The 22,262-nt window shown below is 46.2% G+C and overlaps 3 protein-coding genes and 1 non-coding gene across 4 annotated transcripts in view; 2 read left to right on the plus strand and 2 right to left on the minus strand.

The window, feature by feature from the left end:
* Positions 1-660: 660 nt before the first annotated feature.
* On the plus strand, positions 661-4,891 carry LOC115781317 (E3 ubiquitin-protein ligase TRIM21-like). Its single transcript, XM_030730934.1, has 4 exons — positions 661-743; positions 2,728-2,808; positions 2,900-3,576; positions 3,659-4,891. The coding sequence occupies exons 1-4, from the start codon at positions 661-663 to the stop codon at positions 4,387-4,389; spliced, it is 1,572 nt and encodes a 523-aa protein (XP_030586794.1). The 3' UTR covers positions 4,390-4,891.
* Positions 4,892-6,840: 1,949 nt separating this feature from the next.
* Positions 6,841-8,515, minus strand: LOC115781318 (E3 ubiquitin-protein ligase TRIM39-like). The gene is given in 2 exon segments (XM_030730936.1): positions 6,841-7,019; positions 7,022-8,515. Coding segments are annotated over 2 exon segments (1,638 nt in total). The 5' UTR covers positions 8,481-8,515.
* A 2,318-nt stretch (positions 8,516-10,833) lies between these two features.
* Positions 10,834-10,925, plus strand: trnar-ucu (transfer RNA arginine (anticodon UCU)). The gene is given in 2 exon segments: positions 10,834-10,870; positions 10,890-10,925. It is a non-coding gene; the product is annotated as a tRNA-Arg (tRNA).
* Positions 10,926-12,497: 1,572 nt separating this feature from the next.
* LOC115781231 (zinc finger protein ZFPM1) overlaps positions 12,498-22,262 on the minus strand; it is a 108,689-nt gene continuing 98,924 nt past the window's right edge. Inside the window, 23 exon segments of the mRNA XM_030730755.1 lie at positions 12,498-16,248; positions 16,250-16,352; positions 16,355-16,474; positions 16,477-16,524; positions 16,527-16,598; positions 16,601-16,687; positions 16,690-16,783; positions 16,785-16,972; positions 16,975-16,999; positions 17,001-17,120; positions 17,123-17,305; positions 17,307-17,404; positions 17,407-17,569; positions 17,572-18,462; positions 18,465-18,546; positions 18,548-18,570; positions 18,572-18,703; positions 18,705-18,746; positions 18,748-18,896; positions 19,181-19,423; positions 19,506-19,739; positions 21,480-21,730; positions 21,980-22,077. Coding sequence (XP_030586615.1) covers positions 16,212-16,248; positions 16,250-16,352; positions 16,355-16,474; positions 16,477-16,524; positions 16,527-16,598; positions 16,601-16,687; positions 16,690-16,783; positions 16,785-16,972; positions 16,975-16,999; positions 17,001-17,120; positions 17,123-17,305; positions 17,307-17,404; positions 17,407-17,569; positions 17,572-18,462; positions 18,465-18,546; positions 18,548-18,570; positions 18,572-18,703; positions 18,705-18,746; positions 18,748-18,896; positions 19,181-19,423; positions 19,506-19,739; positions 21,480-21,730; positions 21,980-22,077 — 3,483 coding nt within the window. The 3' untranslated portion in view covers positions 12,498-16,211.

The following is a 22,262-nucleotide window of genomic DNA, read 5'->3' on the forward strand; positions in this document are numbered from 1 at the left end:
CTGGGTAAACTGGATACCAGTGACAACTAGTCGACGTAAATATCAGATGGATGAAAAATGTCATAAACAATCATAAACAACAACACAGTGATGACAAATATATAACTCCTTCATGATAAAATGAGACAAATCTGTTTGCTTTGCACAAAAACGTGCTCGGTATGATTGACAGGCGTGATTGTCAGGGGCGTGGTATTTTTACCACCGTGGTTTGGACCCAATGATCTGCATGTTTCATTTGGTAAGGATTTTATGTGAGGGTGCTCTAAACCCTCCCCATTTATCTGGGCTTAGGAGGCAGCACTAGAGCACACAAGTTAGTTAAAAATTATGAACTGGATCAGTGACAAAGGGCAGGACCGGTGGAGTCCAACAGCCACCGGGAACAAATCTGAAATCAAATGTTGCCACATTTTAAAAATTCCTTGAAAGAAAAAATCGTGAATGGATGAAACTGTAGAGGATATTTCCTTACACTGTCGGAAGGTAAACGGAGATCTTGTAGATATTTTACAAAAATATCTCAAGCAGAAATATTAAGAAGACAAACCACTTGTTTTAAAGGACGGGAAGCGGTTTAATGCTCCGACCACACAGTGGCGCTGTTCTACAGCCGCCAATAAAAACCAAAGAAGAAGAAGAGACGACGACACCACTGCGATGACGAAGGAGAAGAGAAGGAAAAGGGGCCGCGGCGTGCAGCAGCAAGTGTCCTGTAAATATTCCCGGGAAGGAGTCCAAAGGTGAGCGCAAGTGCTGCACTCAGGCTTTAGAGGAGAAGGTGAGGAGGATAATGGCGGCCGGAGAGACGATGCTGTGCGTGCTGACGTGTGAGAAAAGGCGTGCGTGAGCGTGCGGCCTTCCTCTCTGTGTGTGTGTGTGTGTGTGTTGGTGTGGTGTGGTGTGTGTGGTGTGTGTGTGTGTGTGTGTGTGTGTGTGTGTGGGTGAGAGAGAGCTGAAAGGTGCGTTTGTAACACCAAGTTCTGCTCAGAGTCTTTGCATAAAAATAGAAACTGAGGCCGTCTTTCATGCATGCAGCCATCTTTGTTTTGATGCGACAGCGCGCCGTGCATCACCGGAAACGCTTTTAAAACATCCTGGTGATTTTCACCAGAGGCCAGAGACGCGGGAACAGGTGTGCTGCAGGCAGCTTTTACACAGATAATAAGATGCGGATGGCAGAAAAGCTTCATTTACCACAAAGTAGTAAAAATGAGTGTTGCAGCAGCCAGTTTAATGGAAAATAGAGGTCAATAAATCAAGGATAAGACGCTAACGGTCAGGAGCTCAAACAACTGAAAGCAGGTGTTGGTGTAAGGATGTTCTCGGTATTTCCTGTAAGGGTTGATTTCTCTGCATCATCTGATGTGGACGCATCCCAGCAGCTTTCAGTTCATATCCGGCTACACAAACGTTCATCTCACAGGAGCCTTTAGGGTATTGAATAAATATAATTCATTATTGGGGTCATATATTAATGCTTATAGAACAATGCATTGTAAATTTGTTTGCAGCCCACAGGAAAAAAGGTCCCTCTAAGAATCTGTTCACACTGATGCTCATCAGTGAAAACAAAGGTGTTCATCAAAACTCTTACTGTCAGCACAGAGGTCCGAGGGGTTTCCAGGGAACTGATTGGTCGGTAGGTGGTGATTCGAACCTGTCGATCTCACCACCATGGAGAGCGCCACTCTGGAGCTCTCCATGGTGGCGTACCCCCCAGTAAGAACCTACCTTTATAAGACTGTGAACCCCGGTTTAAACCTGAAGGCAACCCACTAAGCTCCTGCGTCATAGCACAGTGAATCACCAACCTGACCAGTCAGTTCTCCTGCACGGAGTGTCCATCCCAGGAAAAGGCCGTGGAGCTCAGTGGTTGCAGCAGGAGGAGGATCTGTTGGGAATGCAGAGGCAGACCAACCGTTTTGTGCTTGTGTGATGAGCACAGATCAAATAATTTTTAAACAGGTTTAAAATGATTTTATGTAAGCCTGATCATAGAGATCGAACAGGACGCTTAAGCCTCGTACTCACGGACCTTCTTTAAGATGCAAGAATGACACAAACTGTTTCACACACGTCAGTCAATGAGCAGCTGTAACCTGCCACACATGCAGTGTCTTAATGATGGAGCAGATTATAAATGATAAGTGCTTAGACTGCTCACACATTCATAGAGGGTTTTATTTAATACCTACTGCTGTGCAACCCCTCCCACACACATTATTATATAATTATAATATTAATATGATACATTATATCATATCAAACCTTTCCACATATGAACTCTGATCTGAGGGATGTTGGGCTCAGGTCGGGACACGGTCCAGAGTTTTCCCTCCTCATGTGCAGCAGGAGATGGTTCATGTCAGCAGAACTGAAAAAATTCCTTGTGCTTAGGGTGGGGGTGCTGCCTGAGTTTTCTCCTGCAGGAGGCGGGGCGCCCGCTCGCTGCGCTCGAGCTGTTCGTTGGTGCAAATCTGCACAAATGGCAGCTTTGTGCTGGAGAGCGATCGGGTCAAAGTCTCTGTGTGGTGCTGCCCAGAAACGTTCAGGGCTTCAGTGCCTGTGTGAAAACGGGCTGATCCTTCAGCACACATTCAAAGTGCTGTTGTATATGAGCGCTCTGAGTGCAGTCATGCAGTGAGTCTTAAAATCACTACAGGCTGATTTTAGAGAGAGAAAAACGAGTAACAGCAGCTCTTCTCCTTCTTTCTGTCCTCACAGTGACATCATGTCTGCTGCCACCTGTCGACTGCTGAGGACCAGTTTCGGTGCTCCGTCTGTCTGGACGTGTTCACCGAGCCCGTGAGCACCCCATGTGGGCACAACTTCTGCAAGAACTGCATCACGCAGCACTGGGACATCAATGTGCCCTGCAAGTGTCCCAACTGTAAAGAGGTTTCTACACGAGACCCGAGTTGCGGGTCAACACTTTCATCTCTGAGATGGCAGCTCGGTTCAGACAGTCAGCTCAGCAGGAAGCCGAAGGAAGCGAGAAAGGTCGGCAGAGATTTCTCTGTGATGTCTGCGTGGAATCCAAGCTGAAGGCCCTGAAGTCCTGTGTGGTGTGTTCCTCCTACTGCGAGACTCACCTGAAACCTCACCAGACAAAGTCCAGCCTGAGAGAGACACGAGCTGATCGAGCCTTGGGAAGACCGGAGTTCAGGTTATGTAGGAAGCACGACAAGCTGATCGAGCTGTTCTGTAAGACTGACCGGGTGGGTATCTGCATGCTGTGCTCCATTTCAGAGCACAAGACTCATCATGCTGTTCCAATGAAAGAATATACTGAAAGGGAACGTGAGCTGAAGAAAATGGATCATGAAATTACAGACATGATCATTGACAGATCCTCAAAGCTTCACAACATCTCCCTCGCAGGTGATTATGGCAGGAAAGATGCAGACAGGGAGATAGATCGCTCCGAGGTCTTCAGGATTCTGCATTCAACTGTTTGGAAAGGGAAGCTTAAGTTCATCAATAGGATCACGAAGAAGCAGAAAAGAGCAGAAAAACGAGCTGAAGCTGTCGTCAGAGGGCTGGAGAAGGAGATCTCTGTTCTGAAGAGGAGGCGTAAAGAATTACAGCAGCTCTCACACGCCGAGGACAGCCTCCCTCAGAGCTTCCAGTCTCTGACCGCACCTCCGTCCTCCAGGGACTGGCGGAGACTTCAAAATCAGCCTACCGTCATACGAGGGGTCTGCCGTGAGAGCTCTGGCTGAGATGGACGAGAGGCTCAGTGAACAGAGGGATATGATGTTTGAATTGGAGCTGAAGAGGTTCCAGAATTATGCAGTGGACGTGAAACTGGATCCAAACACAGCACGATCCGGCCTCGTGCTGTCTGACGATGGAAAGCAGGTGCACCACAGCGACGTGCAGAAGGAGCTCCCAGACAACCCGGAGAGGTTCGATACTTTTCTCGGTGTGTTAGGACATCGCAGTTTCCGCTATGGAAAGTTCTACTACGAGGTGGAAGTCAAAGGCAAGACGGAGTGGGATTTAGGAGTGGTCACCGAGTCAGTCAGCAGGAAGGGAGAGATCACGGCGAGCCCTCAGAACGGTTTCTGGACGATAAGTCTGAGGAATGAAAAAGAGTTCACGGCCAACGCGGACTCTCCGGTCTCCCTGTCTCTGCAGTGGAACCCTGAAAAGGTGGGAGTGTTTGTGGACTTTGAGGACGGGCTGGTCTCCTTCTACGATGTCAATGACTTTACTCCGATCTACTCTTTCAGCGAGTGCTGCTTCACGGAGAGATTCACCCCGTTCTTTAGTCCGGGTCCGAACCACGGTGGCAAAAACGCCACGCCTCTGACGGTCACGCCTGTCGATCCTACCGAGCACGTTTGGTATAAAGAGAACAGATTTGCCTCCATTCTATTTTAAGGCAGTTACATATTTGTCATCATTGTGTTGTTGCTGCTTATGCTTTGATTTCTTTACCCTTTTCATCCATCTGATATTTACATTGGCTTGTTTTCACTGGTATCCAGTCTGCCCAGTGTAGCTGTGCCAGCAGCTTTGACTTAAACTGTGGTCACCACACCTGAAGCCGAGGTTCTTGTATTGGACTGAAACTGCAAAAAGGTGGATCCTCGTTTGTTTTACTTTTGAGATCTTTAGTAAAATGTTTTTGAAACATCCAAATTCATGAAACTAACAGCCGATAAATCAAAATGAATAAAGTTAAGGAGAGGCTGCAGTAACTCCCTCCTGCTGTGTTATGAGTGTTGATGTTGCATAGTTTGTCCACCAGAGGGCACTCCGCACCTTTCTTGTTGGCAACAGGTAACAACAACCAGCTGATCGTTTGTTGTTACCTGTTGTTAAATTATCGGATCTCTGTATCTGTTAGTTTGTGTCAGTGCCAGGATTAACAACAACCAATAAAGAGAAATTAAGATGACTCATTGTTGATGATGCCTTCATTATTTGTGCTGAGATTTTTTTCAAACTGTCATAAATACATTTATTACAGATGAGGGACAGGATGTGTTGTGGTACATGATTGCATGCACATACAAATTATGGCCTAACTGTTATGGGGGGAAATATTGTCTTATATTATTAAAAGCACAGATTGAATGATTTTGAAGGAAAACAGTTTCTGTAAAGTTTCCGTAAAAGCAGCCACACTTCATTCTTTTCATGCATGTGTCCTTCAGGGTGAACCAGGAAGTCATAACCAGGGTGATGGTTAGATTTTCTCTGCTGGGACGAACACTTCCTGAGAGATAACACACACACACACACACACCGTGAGTCTGTGTTAGATGTTTTAATGTACATCAGCGTGGTGTGTTTGATGTTTGAGAAATAAACACTCTGCAGTTTATCTAATGAATAAATGTGAGCTGTAGGTTTCTCTGTGCTGTGGTTTAATCAGCAGGACCAAAAATGACCCTCGTAATGCTCACGTATGTCATTATGTGCTTGTCACGCACCGTCACAGTTCTTAATCTGATTGGCTGTTGAAGTATGACCTGGGGGAGATGTGCAGATAGAGATGGTGACGTGTGTAAAAGACTCGGTGAGGTAAGTTTGCTTCCTTGACTGCAGTAAGGAGCTTTGTCCTGTTCCATGAGGGACCTGCCAGAGCCGAGGACGGCTACCTGACAGGCAACCACAGCTGGACCATGGGAACTAGTCGCAACGTGCCGGGATCTTGCAGAACTAAACTAACCCCGTTTAACGCATGGTGTATGCTGTACACAGTATATGTAATCAAACTCACATTAAACCAGGGCTCTTCAACTCCAGGCCTCGTGGCCCGGTGTCCTGCAGGTTCTAGATGTGTCTCTGATCCAACACACCTGAGTCAAATGGCTGAATGACCTCCTCAGTATGCAGTCAAGTTCTCCAGAGTCCTGCTAATGACTTCTATATTTGACTCAGGTGTGTTGAAGCAGAGACACATCTAAAACCTGCAGGACACCGGGCCACGAGGCCTGGAGTTGAAGAGCCCTGGTTTAAACCACTGACTGTTTCACTGGTTACATATTTAAATCAGCATCAAAGTAACAAAGGGAGGAACAGGTGCTGTGATGTCACGTTAAGGAACAACAAAAAAAAAAAAAGACTTGAGTTTCAGCTGCAGTAGAAACCAATAGAACTGCCACTCAGACTTCAGACCTTCCTGTTGCTGCAGCGTCCCTTCAGTTCACAGACGCCTTTTCTTCATCAGCGTGAAATCAATCACAGCAGGAACTGAAGCATCTATTTTGATCCCATTGGCAGTCTTTAAACGTATTAGAAGGAGAAAAATCCTCTTCGGAAAATTGTTCCTGTTTTTATGGTTTCTTGTTTGAAAATGACACCATCTGTCTCAATGAGATAACCCGTATAAATAAAGGTTAAATAAAATTAAAAGCGCTGTCACGTGGAATCAAAGAAAAACTTCAACTTTAACAAACTGTCGCCCCTCTGGAAGTTTTACCTCCATCTTTGCTGAATTCTCACACAGATCTCACTCCAGGATTCGAGTGCTTCTTCCAGTGTCTGTGACGCCGGCACACGTGTGAACCCAGGAGATCTGTCAGATTCCACCCAGTGGTACAAACACAGTCTCATTGGTTTAAAAGTCATAGAATATTAGTACAGAATGCATCACTGTGGTCACAGGCAGATAACACTTGTCCTAAAAATGCCCAAAAGTTCAGATTTAGTCTCATATTTGGAGAACTAGCAGCAAAACCGACGAAGAGCAAAGCAGACAAAGTCATTCCATAAACACCAATGATTCCAGACATCAACACTAAAAATCAGCTTTGAAGCATTTTGGTCTGTCCGCATGCACAGACAACATTAAACAAGACCTGATCCACCAGCACAGTATTCCTACTCAGGGTGACTGACAGGTGAGATGATCAGAGAGGTGGAGTTATTTCCACCATCATTGTTACCGGGGCTAAAGTATGGAAAGAGTTTCTCAGTGAAACAGCATCCAGTGAAAGAGTAGATGAGAGCTGCAGCATCAGCGTCATAGAAGGAGACCACGCCCTCTTCATAGTCCACAAACACCCCACCTTCTCAGGCTTCGCCCTCAGACAGAGATGAACGTCTGCATCAGCAGCAGCAGCAGCAGCAAAGTGCTCGTTTCTGTGCCTCAAACATATCGTCCAGCAGCCGCTCTGTGGGCTCGGTGGAATATCACCCTTCCTGCTGACGGACTCTCCGGCCACTCCCAAAGCCCACTCAGTTTTCCCTTTTACTTCAACCTCATAGTAAAATCTTCCTGAAGAGAAGCTTTGCTGAGTGCAAACAGAGAGTTTCTCTGGATTGTCTGGGACATTATTCTCTTTGTCAGCCTTGTTCACCAGTTTTCCGTCTTCAGACAGGATGAGTTTGGGATTCACTGTATCAGGATCGAGAGTAACGTCCACGGCGTACTGCCGGACCCTCCTCAGATCAGCCTCAACCTGAATCTTCATCTGTTTGCTGAGCATCTTCTCCACCTGACTCACAGCTCTCGTCACCATCCCTTCAAATGAGGGTGGATGCAGTCTGGATTCTGTCCGGTCCTTGATGGCTGAAGCAGCTTTTATGGAAGAGAAGTTCTGGATAAATTGGAGGTGGTCTTCAGAGCGGGAGAGCTGCTCCACCTCAGAGCTTCTCTTCGTCAGCTCAATGATTTCCTGCTCCAGCTGCTTGATAAAGCTTTCGGCCTGTTTCTCTGCTGTTCTTTGCTTCTCATCGACTGCCTCGATGAGCTCGTTCAGGCCTTTTTCAACAGACTCCCTGAGAGCAGTGTAGATCCGAACACCTTCTGCTATCTGTCTGTCTGCAGCTTTCTTACTGAGCTCCACGCAGGATCTGAGCCCCTGAATCTTAGCCTCTTTTTTCAGGATCATCGCCTGAACGTGATCCTGTGTTAGCTTCAGTTCTGCCTTCTTCCCTTCACATTCTTCCTTCAGGGGAACAACATTGTGAGTCTTGTGGTCTAAAATGGCACAGAGCATGCAGACGCACGTCTGGTCGGTCTTACAGTAGAGCTCGAGCAGTTTATCGTGCTTTGAACAGATTCTGCCTTCCAGGTTCTTTACTGGGTCGATCAGCTGATGTTTCTTCAGACCTGAAACAGTCTGATGAGGCTCCAGGTGAGTCTCACAGTAGGAGGCCAGACACACCAGGCAGGACTTCAGAGCCTTCAGTTTGGTCCCACTGCAGACATCACAGGGAACCTCTCCTGGTTTGGCGTGTTGCCGCTCTGATCCGCTGCCTCTGGCTTCCTGCTGAGCTGACAGTCTCAAGCTAGTAGATACCTCAGCGATTAATGTATTTACCTGCAGCTCAGGTCTAACGTAGAAGACCTTTTTACACAGCGGACACCGATAGGGGAAGTTGATATCCCAGTGCTGCGTGATGCAGCTTTTGCAGAAGTTGTGCCCACATGGCGTGCTGACCGGATGGGTGAACACGTCCAGACAGATGGAGCACAGAAACTGGTCTTCAGTCAAAAAACCGCCGGCAGCAAACATTTCCACACCCTGAAAAACAGAAACAGAGGTGGAATTTTTGTTCTCCCTCTGCTGCACGATTCATTCAGTCTCATTCATAAGCAAAATGGCTTTCATGGATATTTTGTACATCATGTTAAATCTATTTTTAAAAGTGCTTCAGATTTTGTATTTTATAATATACGACAACAACAGAAAACGGGAAAAGAATGAAGACAAGCGAGGCCTTTTGGAGCTGTTGCTCTGAACGCCTGAATGAAATTGGAAGGTGATTTTCCAGGAAGTGATGTACCTGATCTTATCCATCAGATTAATCTGATTGGCTTCTTCCTCTTTACGTCCCAGAAAGGTGCGGGCGTCCCAAAGCTTGCTGCTACCTGACCTCTTATTTTAAGTGACCCTTCAGCAGCTACAAGCACGATAGGATGCTGGGGTCATGGAGGGGCTCGGAAAGCAGGCAGTGATGAAGGTGTGGGCCACTTAAACTCAGGTGAGTTTAAGGGGAGAGTGTTTAAGGTGAGACTGGTCATGAGTTTGTGATGCAACGAGCTCTCGGACTTCATTCAGGCTTCACTGCATTTATGTAACCTTTTCCAGGTAAGTTCTCGTAGAACAGGGAACATCGAAGCCCAGCACCCTGCCAGGAAACTTTACATCTCTTTCCTTTAATCCATCACCTGTTATCTGTTTCTGTTTTCCCTGCTGGAAGTCCTGCTGCAATCAAAATTTTATTTACAAGAGATACTCGAGCAAAGCGGCAGCCTCACAAACTCACGACACATTAACCTGCAGCAAGTACGAAGTAAAGTGCGTGTGTGTGTGTGTCCCTGAATGCCACACATATATGTGATATAAGTGTGTTTATGCCAAAATCATCAGTAAGAAAATTTTGCTTTCTCCAGTTGTGTCAAAACATTGAAGCTGAGAAACAGGTAAACAGGAAGTTTACTCAGTATCACCTCATCAACAAAAATATATTCATGCTGCTTCACCAACCCAACTGTAAAGAAAACATTGCAACAAGTTCTCAAAAATGAAGGACAGACGTGATTTCTGCTGCTTGGTTCTGTATCTGATGCATGAATATTGCCCTCACTCCAACCTTCACGTGTGCTGTGGTTCTAAGAATGCAGTAAGGACGCGCTCATTAAAAGCTGCTGTGCCTGATAAATACATCACAGGTATCTGAATGTGTCAAAGGTCACACTAAATGTCGCTCTGAGCTGGTTAAATATCGCTGAGCTCACAGAGGAAGCTGCCTGAGAGCTTCTCTGTAGTTGCGCTCACCTGTTTCTGGCAGAGAAACTCGGCCGTGCTGCTGAGGAACACCTGAAGGCTTCACTGGGTTTTCCTGAGCTTCGTCAGCTGCTGCTCCTCAAAGTTTCACCTTCGTTTAACGATGTCACGCTGAAGCTCTCCTCACACCTCTCTGTCACTCCGCCTCTCAGAGGCAGATTTTACTGCCTGATTAGGAAAGATTTACACAAAATACTTCAAATCTTTGGAATAAAACTAGCTCACTCTACTCAAACTACTTTTTGGTTTTAGCCACAGTTTACTCAGACCTGATAACCAGGTGATCTCAGCATGATTTCCAAAAAGCTTCTTGAATGTTGCAACAAAGAGTGCAAAAAAGAGTCCATCCTGCAGTGTTAAAACTTTACAGCAGAAATAAACGTGTTTCCTGTTGGCAGCAAACAATTTTACAGCTGTTTGATTCTCTGTTAACGTTCATATCTGATCCTATAACAGGACATATTTAATTTCTGTAACCTTAAACAGCAGCTGAGGATAAAAACTGTCAGCAGCAGGTTCGGCTCAAACCTTTTATTTACAGCATGGATTTAAATGCGTCATAGATTCTCTGCTTTGTGTGCTCAGCTTGTTGAGCTGCTAAAACCACCGAATGAAGCGCAAACTGCGTCTCAGAATGTGCGTGTATTCATTTGGTGATGCAGGAAGTCTATAAATGTTGTTCTACGTGACTCTAACCTGCTGCTGGAAACACACACACCAAGATCAGCTGCTCATCACGGTCACGTCACTCTGATTTTCACGCCTCCCTCATCAGGCTGTGGGACCGGAAGCTTTAGTCTCACCTGAGAAACAGCTGAGACAGAACCATTCACTGCAGTTCAGATCTCTGTTCATACATCAGTCATAGTTTGATTTTTATCTTCTTCGTACATTTGTAATCACCGTTTGATTACGTCACATGATCCGCTGCCAGCGCCGCCCCTTTCCCGTGAACGTGCAGGGGAAACCCGGGAGCTGATAACCAGCTGATCTCCAGTGTCAGGGTCAGAGAAAGGACAGGTACCCGGGCCGCGCACTGGCATAGAGTCCCGGAACTGACCTTTCACCTCCGGGTGCTGGCTCTGTGGCGCAATGGATAGCGCGTTGGACTTCTAGCAAAGCACAAAGGAAGTGATTCAAAGGTTGTGGGTTCGACTCCCACCAGAGTCAACGTTTATGCAACGTTTATTCAATTGATGGGCACGTCGTTTGCATTAATCTGTTATGTCCAAACACGGATCTGTCAGTCACTCTTCATTGGCCTGCAGCCTCACGCAAAGTTGGACAAACAGAAATAACTTTTATGTGTTGAAGTGAAACTGAGTGATAAAAATATAAACTGCACTGCAGCCATCATCCATGTTTCTCAGTGATGATCTCTACTTCCTGCTCAAGCCAACTTTCCAGTTAGTTAGCATTCCTGGCTTGGAGGACTGCATGTAAGCGTCTCTGTGTAGCCTCTGGGCTTGAAATCCCATAATCCTTCTTTCTGAATAGCCTGGGAGCTACACAAAGTTACCTAAAGGTAGTTACTGCATTAACATATAAACACTCTACAGCACTTAAAAGTAAGAACATGCGTGTCACTGTCTGTGACTGTCCTCTGAAAGCATAACTAACAGGGCAGAGTTTTACTGCTGGCTGGGTTCAAATGTTGCTGCTGTTCTTTTGACATGATCTTTCTTTTTAGCCCGACCCCCATTATGTCAAGAGGCCCTACTTTCCCCCGGGCCCCCATCATAAATAAGAGTGTGCTGTTTCTGGTTAAATAAAGGCATCACTGACTGGCTGTGCCATCTTCATATATCTTTAATGATTATACAGACATCTGGGACATGAAGTCACAGGAGTTGTTTCTTCACATTATTTCCAGACTTTTAAACACCAAATTTCTCCCAATTCTCTGCCATCAGTAAGACGGGAAGAGTGCTATATAAATGTCACTATATATGCTATATAAAGTTCTCTATAAACAACACATTAAAGCCTGTGAGGGCAGGAACATCTAACTTGGGGATTGCAGTAAATGAATTTATCATAATGTGCTGCAGAGACTAGAACACAGCATTGGTATTAAGGGAAATGTGTTGAATCATATCTGATGAATTCCAATTTGTTCATGTAAATGAGGAGTCTTCCTCCCATTCAATTGTTAATCATGGCGTTCCACAGGGCTCTGGGCCGGGACTGATACTTTTACATTATACATACTTCCTGAAGGTGGTATTATTAGAAAAACAATTATTTTTTATACAGCTTTTCTTTTCCATTTGCCATTTAGCACCATCCTGATCTGTGAACACTGTAAATAAAGTCCACATCTGGTGAAGAGACTTTCCTGCTGGTAACAAAGAGCCTAAAAATACAACTTCAAACTGGTTCTTTGCTAAGTTGTCTGTTGTGTGTAGACACAGCACTGGCTCATCCCGCAAGTTAGGTGGTTTATTTATGCTTGAATGATTCATAGGTCAGAGTTAAGTGGTTAAAAGCATTCCTCTGAAATCTGTCAGACACGAGGACTGAAGACGAGTGAAAAAGCAGCCAGTGTGCAAAGAAACGCTTTGAAAGACCTTCGTTCATTCAGCCTTTCTTCAGAAGTCAGTATTAAACAGAACCTGCACAGCAGAAACACAGCACACAGCAACTGAAGCTGCCCCAAACGTTAAGCACCCTCGTTCAGCTCGTCCCCTCATGATGTGGCGGCATTAACAGCGCAGAGACAGAAACAGGCCACACGTCTCATCAGTGTCTCTCAGAACTTTTTTTATTTCCCATGCATAGTTTGGATGAGTGTAGTGGAACTGAAATGAAAAATATGGAAATAAGTGTTGACATTCATTGTGATTTTCTCCATTACAGATGACAAAAAAAAAAAATCATTAACAAAAACATGTTTACAATGAAACAGAAGGAAAAGTTTTATTCAAGGTTTAAAATCTTTCAGAGAAGTCCTTCAAGGTAGAACAATGATGCATTCTGGACGGGAAAAAGTGCCGTAAAACATAAATACGTTACAAAAAAGTAGCTAAAACTAAAACATTCAGCACGTTTTTATACAACACAGTGCAACGAAAGGCGGTACGATCAAAGGGGGACTTTCCAGCACTCCGTTCCTCAATTTGTAACTAGGTGACATGACTACAGCCATGATTTCAACAAAACTACCAACAAATTTTAGTGCCAGGAACGTTTTTCAAGGAACTAAAAGGTTTATTAGATCAGTTTCTGTATTTCCACCACAGTGTAAGGACTGATGCGCGTCAGTCACTGCACAACAAGCTGCTCCCCAAGCTGCAGAAGACTATACAGCAACAATGACACCGGGTACTGCAAGGTGAGGGGCAGGGGACTCTGTAACAGCAGTAAACATTGATGAGATTCAGTTGCACTGCTATTGCTCATGATTTACGGCTTTGTAAAGAGGGTCACTGAAGGCAACGCTGGAAGAGATGAGCAGCAGCAAAAAGCTCTCAGAACGCCACAAATGCTTGAGTGAAATAAGCAAACAGATTTGAAACACTATCGCAGACACGGAGACTGACTAGCTTAAAATGTTAAGAGTTCTTGACCAATCAGAAAAGTTCAGCAAGCAAGCAAAAAAAAAAAAAAAAAAAATTAAAAAAGAAGAAAGAGGAACGTTGGGGGTGGGGCTGCACCCTGAAAAGGGACCTTCAGGGGTTTAAAAACAAAAAAACCCTCAAACTTCATTTAGAGCCTGATCACGACACCCTGAGCTCCTCTGAAGGTTCAGACCAGAGACGAGCACACCTGGAAACAGCTGGAAAGGAGTCGGCTACAGTGGCGCTCCAAGCCAAACACAAGCAGGTAATGTCAGACACCGGGTGTCTCTCCTAAATTTAATAAGAAGGGAGATTATGAAAAATGAATCTACATAATCTCTGGTTTTAAAGGCAAAGTACTGAAAGCTCTTCCACCAAGTCGTATCCTACACTAAAACTAGTCACTCACTTTGTTTTGTGCTCGTTAATGCTCCTGGGTTGGTCTCATTGAAACAGGCCAAAAGATGCAAAAATGTGGAGATAAAACAGTTTCTGAGGAGAACGTTTAGTTTTTCTTCTCCAAACAATTCCAATAATGCTGTGACTGTCAGATATAAATAACTGCTTTGCCATGTTTCTTTAAAGGGTGCTGATGCAGGTTTTCTGATGACCCCTGACCCCCAAAAGTAAAATAAACCAACTGATGCTCCTTTAGCACTTTTCTCCCCCTTTATGAACTGTTTGTCTCTTTGACACACTCAAAGTGAAAAGCCCTTATAAGAGCTGAAGGGCCAAATCCAGAGGTTTGTTTTTAATATTCAGCTTTCTGACTGTACTTGCTGAACAATCAGAGCCAACCCTCCTAAACAGGCTGCTGAACCTGCTGGATGTTAAGAGGTTAACAGCTGATGTGTCTACAATGTTTAAAAGGAAGCAGGTCCACTGCCCGCCCGTGGGTCGGTGTGGACGGACTGATGATGCTTTGCCAGGTGATATCACACCTGTTCCATAAATCTAGAACAGATTTTTGCAGATCCCGAGACGTCAGCTCTGGTTCAGGCATAACAATAAGCCTAAAGTTGAGTTGGAATCCTGAAAAAACATGTAAACATAGGAGATGGTGGTTCCTGAAATTGTGAATGTTCTCCAGGAGAACTCTCCATTCTGTCTGTGAGGGGGTGGAAGCTGCAGCTTTAAAAAAAGGTGGAGGTCCAATGGATTTTCTAAGAGTGTGTTTTGGGTCTGGAATCAATATAAAAACCTCCACATCTGACTTTTAGTGTCTCTTGAAAATTCGAATCACTTTTAGCAGCTCACAATGAAAAGAGCTCCGTCCTGAGAGAATCTGGGGGAGAGAGGAAACACGCTGGGATTTCCCCCCGTGGCAGCTGCAGGTTAGTTTGCATCAAAGTTGGAAAAATCTAACGTATTTCACAGTTCTAGTTAACACTGTATCGCAGCTGCAACAGCAGCACGGGAACATCTGCTGCATCTGTGCACGAGTAAGAGACGCGCACACACACACGCCACAGCCACGATATATGCTTATATGTGCTCTTCCTTTTTTTCTATGAGGTCTTACACCAACATGTGACTCTTCACTGTTATGCCTTCATTGCCGGATAGAAATACAATCACTTAATAAATATCAGAGTGAAGTTTGCAACACACAGTGTAAAGCTGTGTCTGCATCTCTGAAGACGGCCTTCATACTGAAAATGTGGATTTTGTGTAACCTAAAACCTGGAAGCCTTCGTCCGTCTCACCAAAGCACCAACACAGACGTGTGCGCGCTTCAGCGACGTCATAATGTGGAAACCAGGAAGCTGTGCTGCTCTGATCGTGGGGTTAAAAAAGGAAAAAGCTGTGCTGGTTTTCAGACGGCATCCATTACAGCCCACATTAAATGAAATGCTAACATGACAAAGTTCAGTGTGATCCCAGTGATTACTGTGAAAAGATATTACATATCTACACTTAGAAAACTCACTTCAACACACCCAGATCCAAACAGTTCCTTCCAACAGTATGAAAAATATACAAATAAAAAATACAAATACTCTCAGACACTAAGTAGGTAGTTTTCTGTTGACATGAAATCAGCGATGACTAAAAGATAAATATTTCACATCTTTTTTTTCTCCCTTGCATTTTACAGAGAAAATAAAAATTTGTGTGTATGAAAGGAAAAAATGTTCATTTTGAAATATTATCCTTCGGTAATTAGTAACATTGTGATACCACACACGTGTTTTTCAGCTAAAATGCTTCAGCTTATCTAGTAAGCAAAAAAGAGCCAGTGTTGAACCCAAAAGCATTATAGAATTCTTTTTTCAGACATCATACACTATACACAGATAAGAAAAACAACAATGATCAAGTCTTTTTTCCACACACGAGAAACGATTCCTCCGTTTGGGTCTGGAACGTAAAGAGCCCGGGGAAAGGCTGCAGACGCATCAGCATCATCATCATCATCAGTCAGAATGGAATTACTGCTCAGTTCAGCAGAGGCGGGGGTGGGGGTGGGGGTGCTGATGTGGACTGATTTAGCGTGCCTTAATGACACCACTGTGAGGCGAGGGCGTGGTAAGTGTTGAAGTAGGGACGGGTGTACAAAGACAGAGTGATCTATGGGACGAGGGGACATCAGTGTGCAGGTTAGCATCAATCTCGCTCTTAGTGTACTACACAGTTTGACCCATAAGAGGAATCAGTTACTGTATGTTAGTAACACCACCTGGGAATTCTGCTCCGAGAGCAGCCAGGTGTCAGGCCCCACCAGGTGAGTAAACAGTCATTCACTGTCATTCTTGGTGATGCCAGCCGAGCACCGTTTGGCACCTTGTGGGACACTGGCAGAGGAGGAGGACCATCTGAGCCGCTTAAACTTAGGAAGGAAAACTTCCACTCAGAAAGATAAAAGGGAAGGGAAAGGTTAAAAAGGGGACTCAGCTCACTTAACATGCTCGGCACTGTGGGAAGGCAGTAGTATTCTTGTGAGCTATGAAGGTGGAGAGGCTGCTGAACTTGATGTTGCACAGCCGGCAGAAGACGTGAGTTCCGTTCTGGACGGGGGAGATGACGGGGGTTTTAGGCTGACACTGGGTGCAGGGATTGTGTGGGAGGCCCGGTTTGTGTGGCCTTGTCTGGAACGTTGAGATGACCCCACCTTCTCCCTCAGGACCTCAGGCACGGGTGACATAGTCAGAGAGGGAGCCTTGGGGGAGACACAGGCAATGGTTGAACGGCTAAAGGTGATCCACCCCGGCTGAGGGGCTGCCATTCACCAGGGAGAGACAGGAGAAAGCTGTACCACTTCTAGCTTGTCCATTGATTGCTGTCTGTGAACTCGAGAGACGAGTCTGGCCTGGTTGGTCGGATTGGCTGAAGCTGCTGCAGAGGCTCCATCCCTGGGACTCAGGCTTGGGTGCGGCTGACTGCTCTGCCTGGATGGGGCTGAGTGTCCGGGGAGGCTGTGTGAATGGTCACAACCAGGCCGTGGGTTTTAGACTTGAAATGCTCCATTCAGGTCACTGGTGATGGGCCTGTTAGGACAGTATGGGCAGACCATTTGTGCAGAACCCGCGACTACACTTTTGGCTCCAGCTCCCGGAGTGGCCGCAAGTGTGGCGTTTGTATGTGAAGGAGATGTAGCGTCAGAAGCAGGTAAGGCAGAGGTGTGAGGACTGGATGATGTGCCTTGAGCCTGGGCACCCACTCAGCTGGGTGAGCTTTATTCTCCCACAGGGTGCAGAAGATCTGGACGTTCCTGCTGAGGTCTGCTTTTGGGAGAGGTAGAGGCTGATCTCTTGAGCCTATGAAGCTGCTCCAAGGTATGGGGCTGCAGGGTGGTGGCAGGGCAGAGTAGTAGTAGGTTTTATGAGCCAGGTAGTTCTCAATGCTGTTGAAACTGATGCTGCAGGCCGTGCACTTGTGGTAGTCGGTGAGAGGCAGAGCCGGGAGAATGCTGCTGCCGCTGCTGTGCCGTGGAACCTCTCTCAGACGGGGCCTCTTGCTCAGGTCAATTGGGCCATCTCCTTCAGGGCTCGGAGCTGCCTGTACCACTAGGAGAGACTTCCTGCTTTACTACCAAGCCCAGAACTGAGGGAGATGGAGCAGAGGCAGCAGCAGTGGCTGCAGCAGCAGAGCGGCGGCTGCAGCGTTGGCTAACGCTTCGGTTCTTGCCATGTGAATCTCATACATCTTCTTCCTTTTGCGTGTTCGGATGGGCTGTGGAATGAAGGCTGCTGTGTTGGTCGTCTTCGCCATGTGTGTGGCTCTCTGATTGGATGGGTCGTGACGTGACGCACAGTCAGTAGAAACCGTTTGTGAACGGTAGGTGTGTTTGTTGTTGTTTTTTTTTTGTTGTATTGTGTAGTGTCGTGACGGCTGAAACGGATGTTGCACGCTTCGCAGAAGGTTCTGTTGGGATCATCGTCAAGATCCTCTGCAGAACCACTAGCAGGACTCTGGCTGCCTTCACTTGCTCCTCCTCCTCCTCCTGCTCCTCCTCCTCCTCCTCCTCCTCCCACACTTGTACCAGCGCCTTCCCCTTCAGAAGAGGATGATATTCCCTCTCTCCCTGCGGGGGGTTCAGTCTTCACCTCCAGAACCCTCTTGGATTCTGCTGCTCCACTTCCTGCAGCAGGTTCGGAGTCAGAAGGTGAGGCAGAGGCTGCTCTGCTTGATGCGCCACCCTGAGGAGATGCAGATGAGCCACGTGTCCCACCAGAAGGCACAGTGGCTGAGGCCGCATCTCTTGTCAATCCGGAGGCTGAGGCGGAGGTTGCGCCTTCGCCTTGGTGCCTGCTGGAGCAATAAAGCCTCTTATGTGCATAGAAATTGTTGATGTTGTTGAAGGTGATATCGCACTCGAAGCAGGTAGCACCTTTGTGAGGTGGAGTGGCTGTTGCTGTGGGTGCAGTCGGTCCAGAGGGAAAGAAGGCTGCCGGGTTGTTCTGAGCGACTGTCTGGCCCTGCTTTAGACGACTGTGGACCATCTCTGACATTTTAGCCAGGATCTCTGAGGCCTGAGGCAAGATGGCTGCTTCAGGGTTAAACATATACTGAGGCAGGAACAGTGCTCCTCCTGGAACAACTGAGCCTGCACCTCCCACATGGGCAGGGCTGGAACCAGGGGTGGGACTAGTTGGTTCTGCCTTCACAGTTGTTGTGGCTGGACTCTTTGGAGAGTCGGTTGTTTGGCCGAGGAGGAAGCCGTTTTGCACCTCTTTCTTCTTCCTTCTTGCCTCTGATCCGCCTCCTCTCCGCTCACCTCCTCCTCTTCACTCCTCCTTAATCTCCATTTGCTGCCTCTTCTGTGTCAGAATCTGACTGAGGCTCCTCTTTGATTTTTAATTCAAGATTTGGTCATCAGCAGGACTGCCCAGTCCCGAGGTGTGGCTGAGCCCCGTTTGCGCCTGGGCTGGATGACGCTAGGGGCTCCCTTCTCCTTGGGAGACGGCTGGGGTTGGTCGACTGATGATGGGGGTACTTTGACGGGGAGTAGGGCTCCTTTCAGCTGGGACCCTGACCTCCAGGTGAGTTCGTACATGTTGCTGAAGCTGGGCAGGTGAGTCAGCGTTGTGGCCACAAACTTGACACTTCAGCACTACACCAGAGTCTCCCGGACTTAGCCCTTCAGAGAAGAATCGAGTTTAGTAAAACATAACAGTTGCTTACATTTGCATAGATTATTCAAATTGTATTCAAAGTCTCAGATTACTCAGAATAAACTCATCCAAAGTTCTAACAAAGACCTCAGGGTGGGGGTTAAAGGGACACGGACTAAAATGGTTGGTTTCCAGCAGAGGTCAAAGGTCCACTATAATATGATCAAGAATTATTCTGAACTTTCAAAGTCACTGTAGAATATTTCAAATATAAAACAGCATAATTTATAACAATGATGGTATGAGTTACCAGTGGACAGGGGCAGCTTAGGGAGGCCTGGCCCCGGAGAGTAGACCTCACTGCGAGATCCGGGCTGGCACACCATGTGGCTGGTGACCAGGTGGCTGTAGAGGATGTCCCTCGTAGTGGAGACGAAGCCACAGCCGTGACACACCCCGTTCAGGGTGTCCGTGTGGACCTTCAGGTGGCGCTCACAGTTGGCTTTAGTGGTGAATGCCGACAGACAGATGAGACAGACAAATGGACGCTCACCTGTGGAAGCATGGAGAGGGTTAGCCCCCGAGTTTCTGACCCCTTTGTCTGTTTGGCATATATATACAAATGCTGCTCTCACCACTGTGTGTGCGCATGTGAATCTCGAGCGAACTGGCACTGGGGCAGCTCTTGTTGCAATGCGGAAAGGGACAGATGCGTTCATTGGGGTAGGACTCCTTAGGTTTGTCTTGTGGAGGGGAGGAAGCTGCAGCCGGCTGCTTCTGACGGCTGGCACAATAGTACATAAGGTGGGCCTGCAGGTTCCTCTCACTGCGGTACCAGATCCCACAGTCTTTGCAGGGGAAAATGTCCTCTGTGCAGCAAAAATACACATACGGGAGTTAGTCAATGAAACAGAGACACAACAAATGAATATGGGTTGAAGAACCTGATGAAAAGCATAAGTTTAATTACAGAATTAGAGGCAAACGTGGTCCATTTTGGCTCCCAAATGTATACAAAGTTGTGAATGTCTTAAAGACATTAAGGCCTGGATGACCTCTAATTTCCTGCTTCTAAATCAGATCAAACTGAAGTTCTTGTACTCGGCCCCACAAATCTTAGAAACATGGTGTCTAACCAGATACTTACTCTGGATGGCATTACTTTGGCCTCCAGTAACACTGTGAGAAATCTTGGAGTCATTTTTGACCAGGATATGTCCTTCAATGCACATATTAAACAATATGTAGGACCGCTTTTTTGCATTTGTGCAATATTCCTAAAATTAGAAACATCCTTTCTCAGAGTGATGCTGAAAGCTAATTCATGCATTTATTACTTCTAGGCTGGACTATTGTAATTCATTATTATCAGGCTGTCCTAAAAGCTTCCTGAAAAGCCTTCAGCTGATCCAAAATGCTGCAGCTAGAGTACTGACAGGGACTAGAAAGAGAGAGCAGATTTCTCCCATATTGGCTTCTCTTCATTGGCTCCTTGTTAAATCTAGAATAGAATTTAAAATCCTTCTCCTCACATACAAGGTCTTGAATAATCAGGCACCATCTTATCTCAAAGACCTCATAGTACCATATCACCCCAACAGAGCACTTCGCTCTCAGACTGCTGGCTTACTTGTGGTTCCTAGGATACTTAAGAGTAGAATGGGAGGCAGAGCCTTCAGCTTTCAGGCCCCTCTTCTGTGGAACCAGCTCCCAGCTTGGATTCAGGAGACAGACACCCTCTCTATTTTTAAGATTAGGCTTTAAAACTTTCCTTTATGATCAAGCTTATAGTTAGGGCTGGATCAGGTGACCCTGAACCATCCCTTAGTTATGCTGCTATAGGCCTAGTCTGCTGGGGGGTTCACATAATGCACTGTTTCTCATTCACCTTATTTACTTTGTTTATACTCCACTCTGCATTTAATCATTAATTGATATTAATCTCTGGCTCTCTTCCACAGCATGTCTTTCTCTCCCCTCAGCCCAACCGGTCGCGGCAGATGACCCCCCCTCCCTGAGCCTGGTTCTGCTGGAGGTTTCTTCCTGTTAAAAGGGAGTTTTTCCTTCCCACTGTCGCCAAGTGCTGCTCATAGGGGGTCGTTTTGACTGTTGGGTTTTCTCTGTATTATTGTAGGGTCTTTACCCACAATACAAAGCGCCTTGAGGCGACAGTTTGTTGTGATTTGGCGCTATATAAATAAAATTGAATTGAATTGAATTGAATTTGGACAGGGCTACTTGTAATCTCAGACCCACAGAAACATCAGGAAGCTTTAAGGTGAGCATAAACTGCTGAGTGTGAAAGAGCTACAGCGCCATCTTGTGGCTGAAGAGAACATTACATTTTTATGATGAGGTAAATGTCAGTAAATCATGACAGCTTGTAGGTACCAGTTTGTAATAAAGGCAAATGCCTATAAGGGACACTGCATGAGAACAAATCATACCTCTCACACTTCTGCACATTTTTAAATACTGCTGTTAGGGTTTCTAACTTTGCCACAAGAGAAAGTAATTGAAAACATGTACATTGTACTCCAAATAGCCAGTTGTACTTTTAACCAAGTAAAATACTGTTTTCATGCATTCAGTTTAAATGCACCACTCACTATTGACAACAGCAGTAGCCAAGATTGCTGCCATGCCAGCTTGCTGTGGGAGGAGCTGGATGTCTGAGCGCAGGGCCGCCGGGTACGACGACTCCTCCTTCACCACAGGTTGTTTGTGGGTGACGAGGCTGAGTGGAGGAGAGAGCTGGGCCACCGGCGAGGAGGAGCTCAGAGGAGGCGACAGGAGAGCCACTAGCCTTTCACCGGCTGTGAGCTCTCTCTTCACCTTACAGAACAACTCCTCACCTGGAAGCAAACAGGAGGTGGTTACAACTGGGAAACAGGCAGCATTAAATACACAGCAGCAACTTTTATATGTTTTCATATACTAAGTAGGTACAGTTGGTAAATGTATAAAGAAAGAACAAACTGAATAAGAAACAGTATCTAAAATGAGTCTAAGCCTGCAGCAGTGTGGTGGCGCTGCTCAGAGCGCCCATCAGACCTCAGCTTTCTGCTGGTCGATGGAGAGATGCTTGATTTTGAAAAGTCACCTCGGGCTGTAGATGGTGCAGTTTGCTGTGGAGGCGTCGGAGGTCAGAGGGAGGCGACCAATCCAACAATCTGGATCTTCACACATGAGAGTCATCCCAGCGTCCTGCACACAGAAAGAACAGCTTTCATTGATCACACTGATCACAGTCAGCACCCAACAAAACACACACACACACACACACACACACACACACACACACACACACACACACACACACACACACACACACACACACACACAGAGGGTTTTAGTTATTTCCACCACAAAGTCCAAAGATGCTGTTTTTA

This window comes from Archocentrus centrarchus, chromosome 6 (assembly GCF_007364275.1).
Source record: "Archocentrus centrarchus isolate MPI-CPG fArcCen1 chromosome 6, fArcCen1, whole genome shotgun sequence".
Lineage (NCBI taxonomy): Eukaryota > Metazoa > Chordata > Actinopteri > Cichliformes > Cichlidae > Archocentrus > Archocentrus centrarchus.

What these genes read in the sequence shown, in the direction of transcription:
- LOC115781317 (XM_030730934.1), top strand. Translation starts at nt 661, where the DNA reads ATGACGAAGGAGAAGAGAAGGAAAAGGGGCCGCGGCGTGCAGCAGCAA. An exon ending in TCCCGGGAAGGAGTCCAAAG is followed by an intron (nt 744 to 2,727) that starts GTGAGCGCAAGT and finishes CTGTCCTCACAG; the next exon opens with TGACATCATGTCTGCTGCCA. An exon ending in CTCTGTTCTGAAGAGGAGGC is followed by an intron (nt 3,577 to 3,658) that starts GTAAAGAATTAC and finishes TCCGTCCTCCAG; the next exon opens with GGACTGGCGGAGACTTCAAA.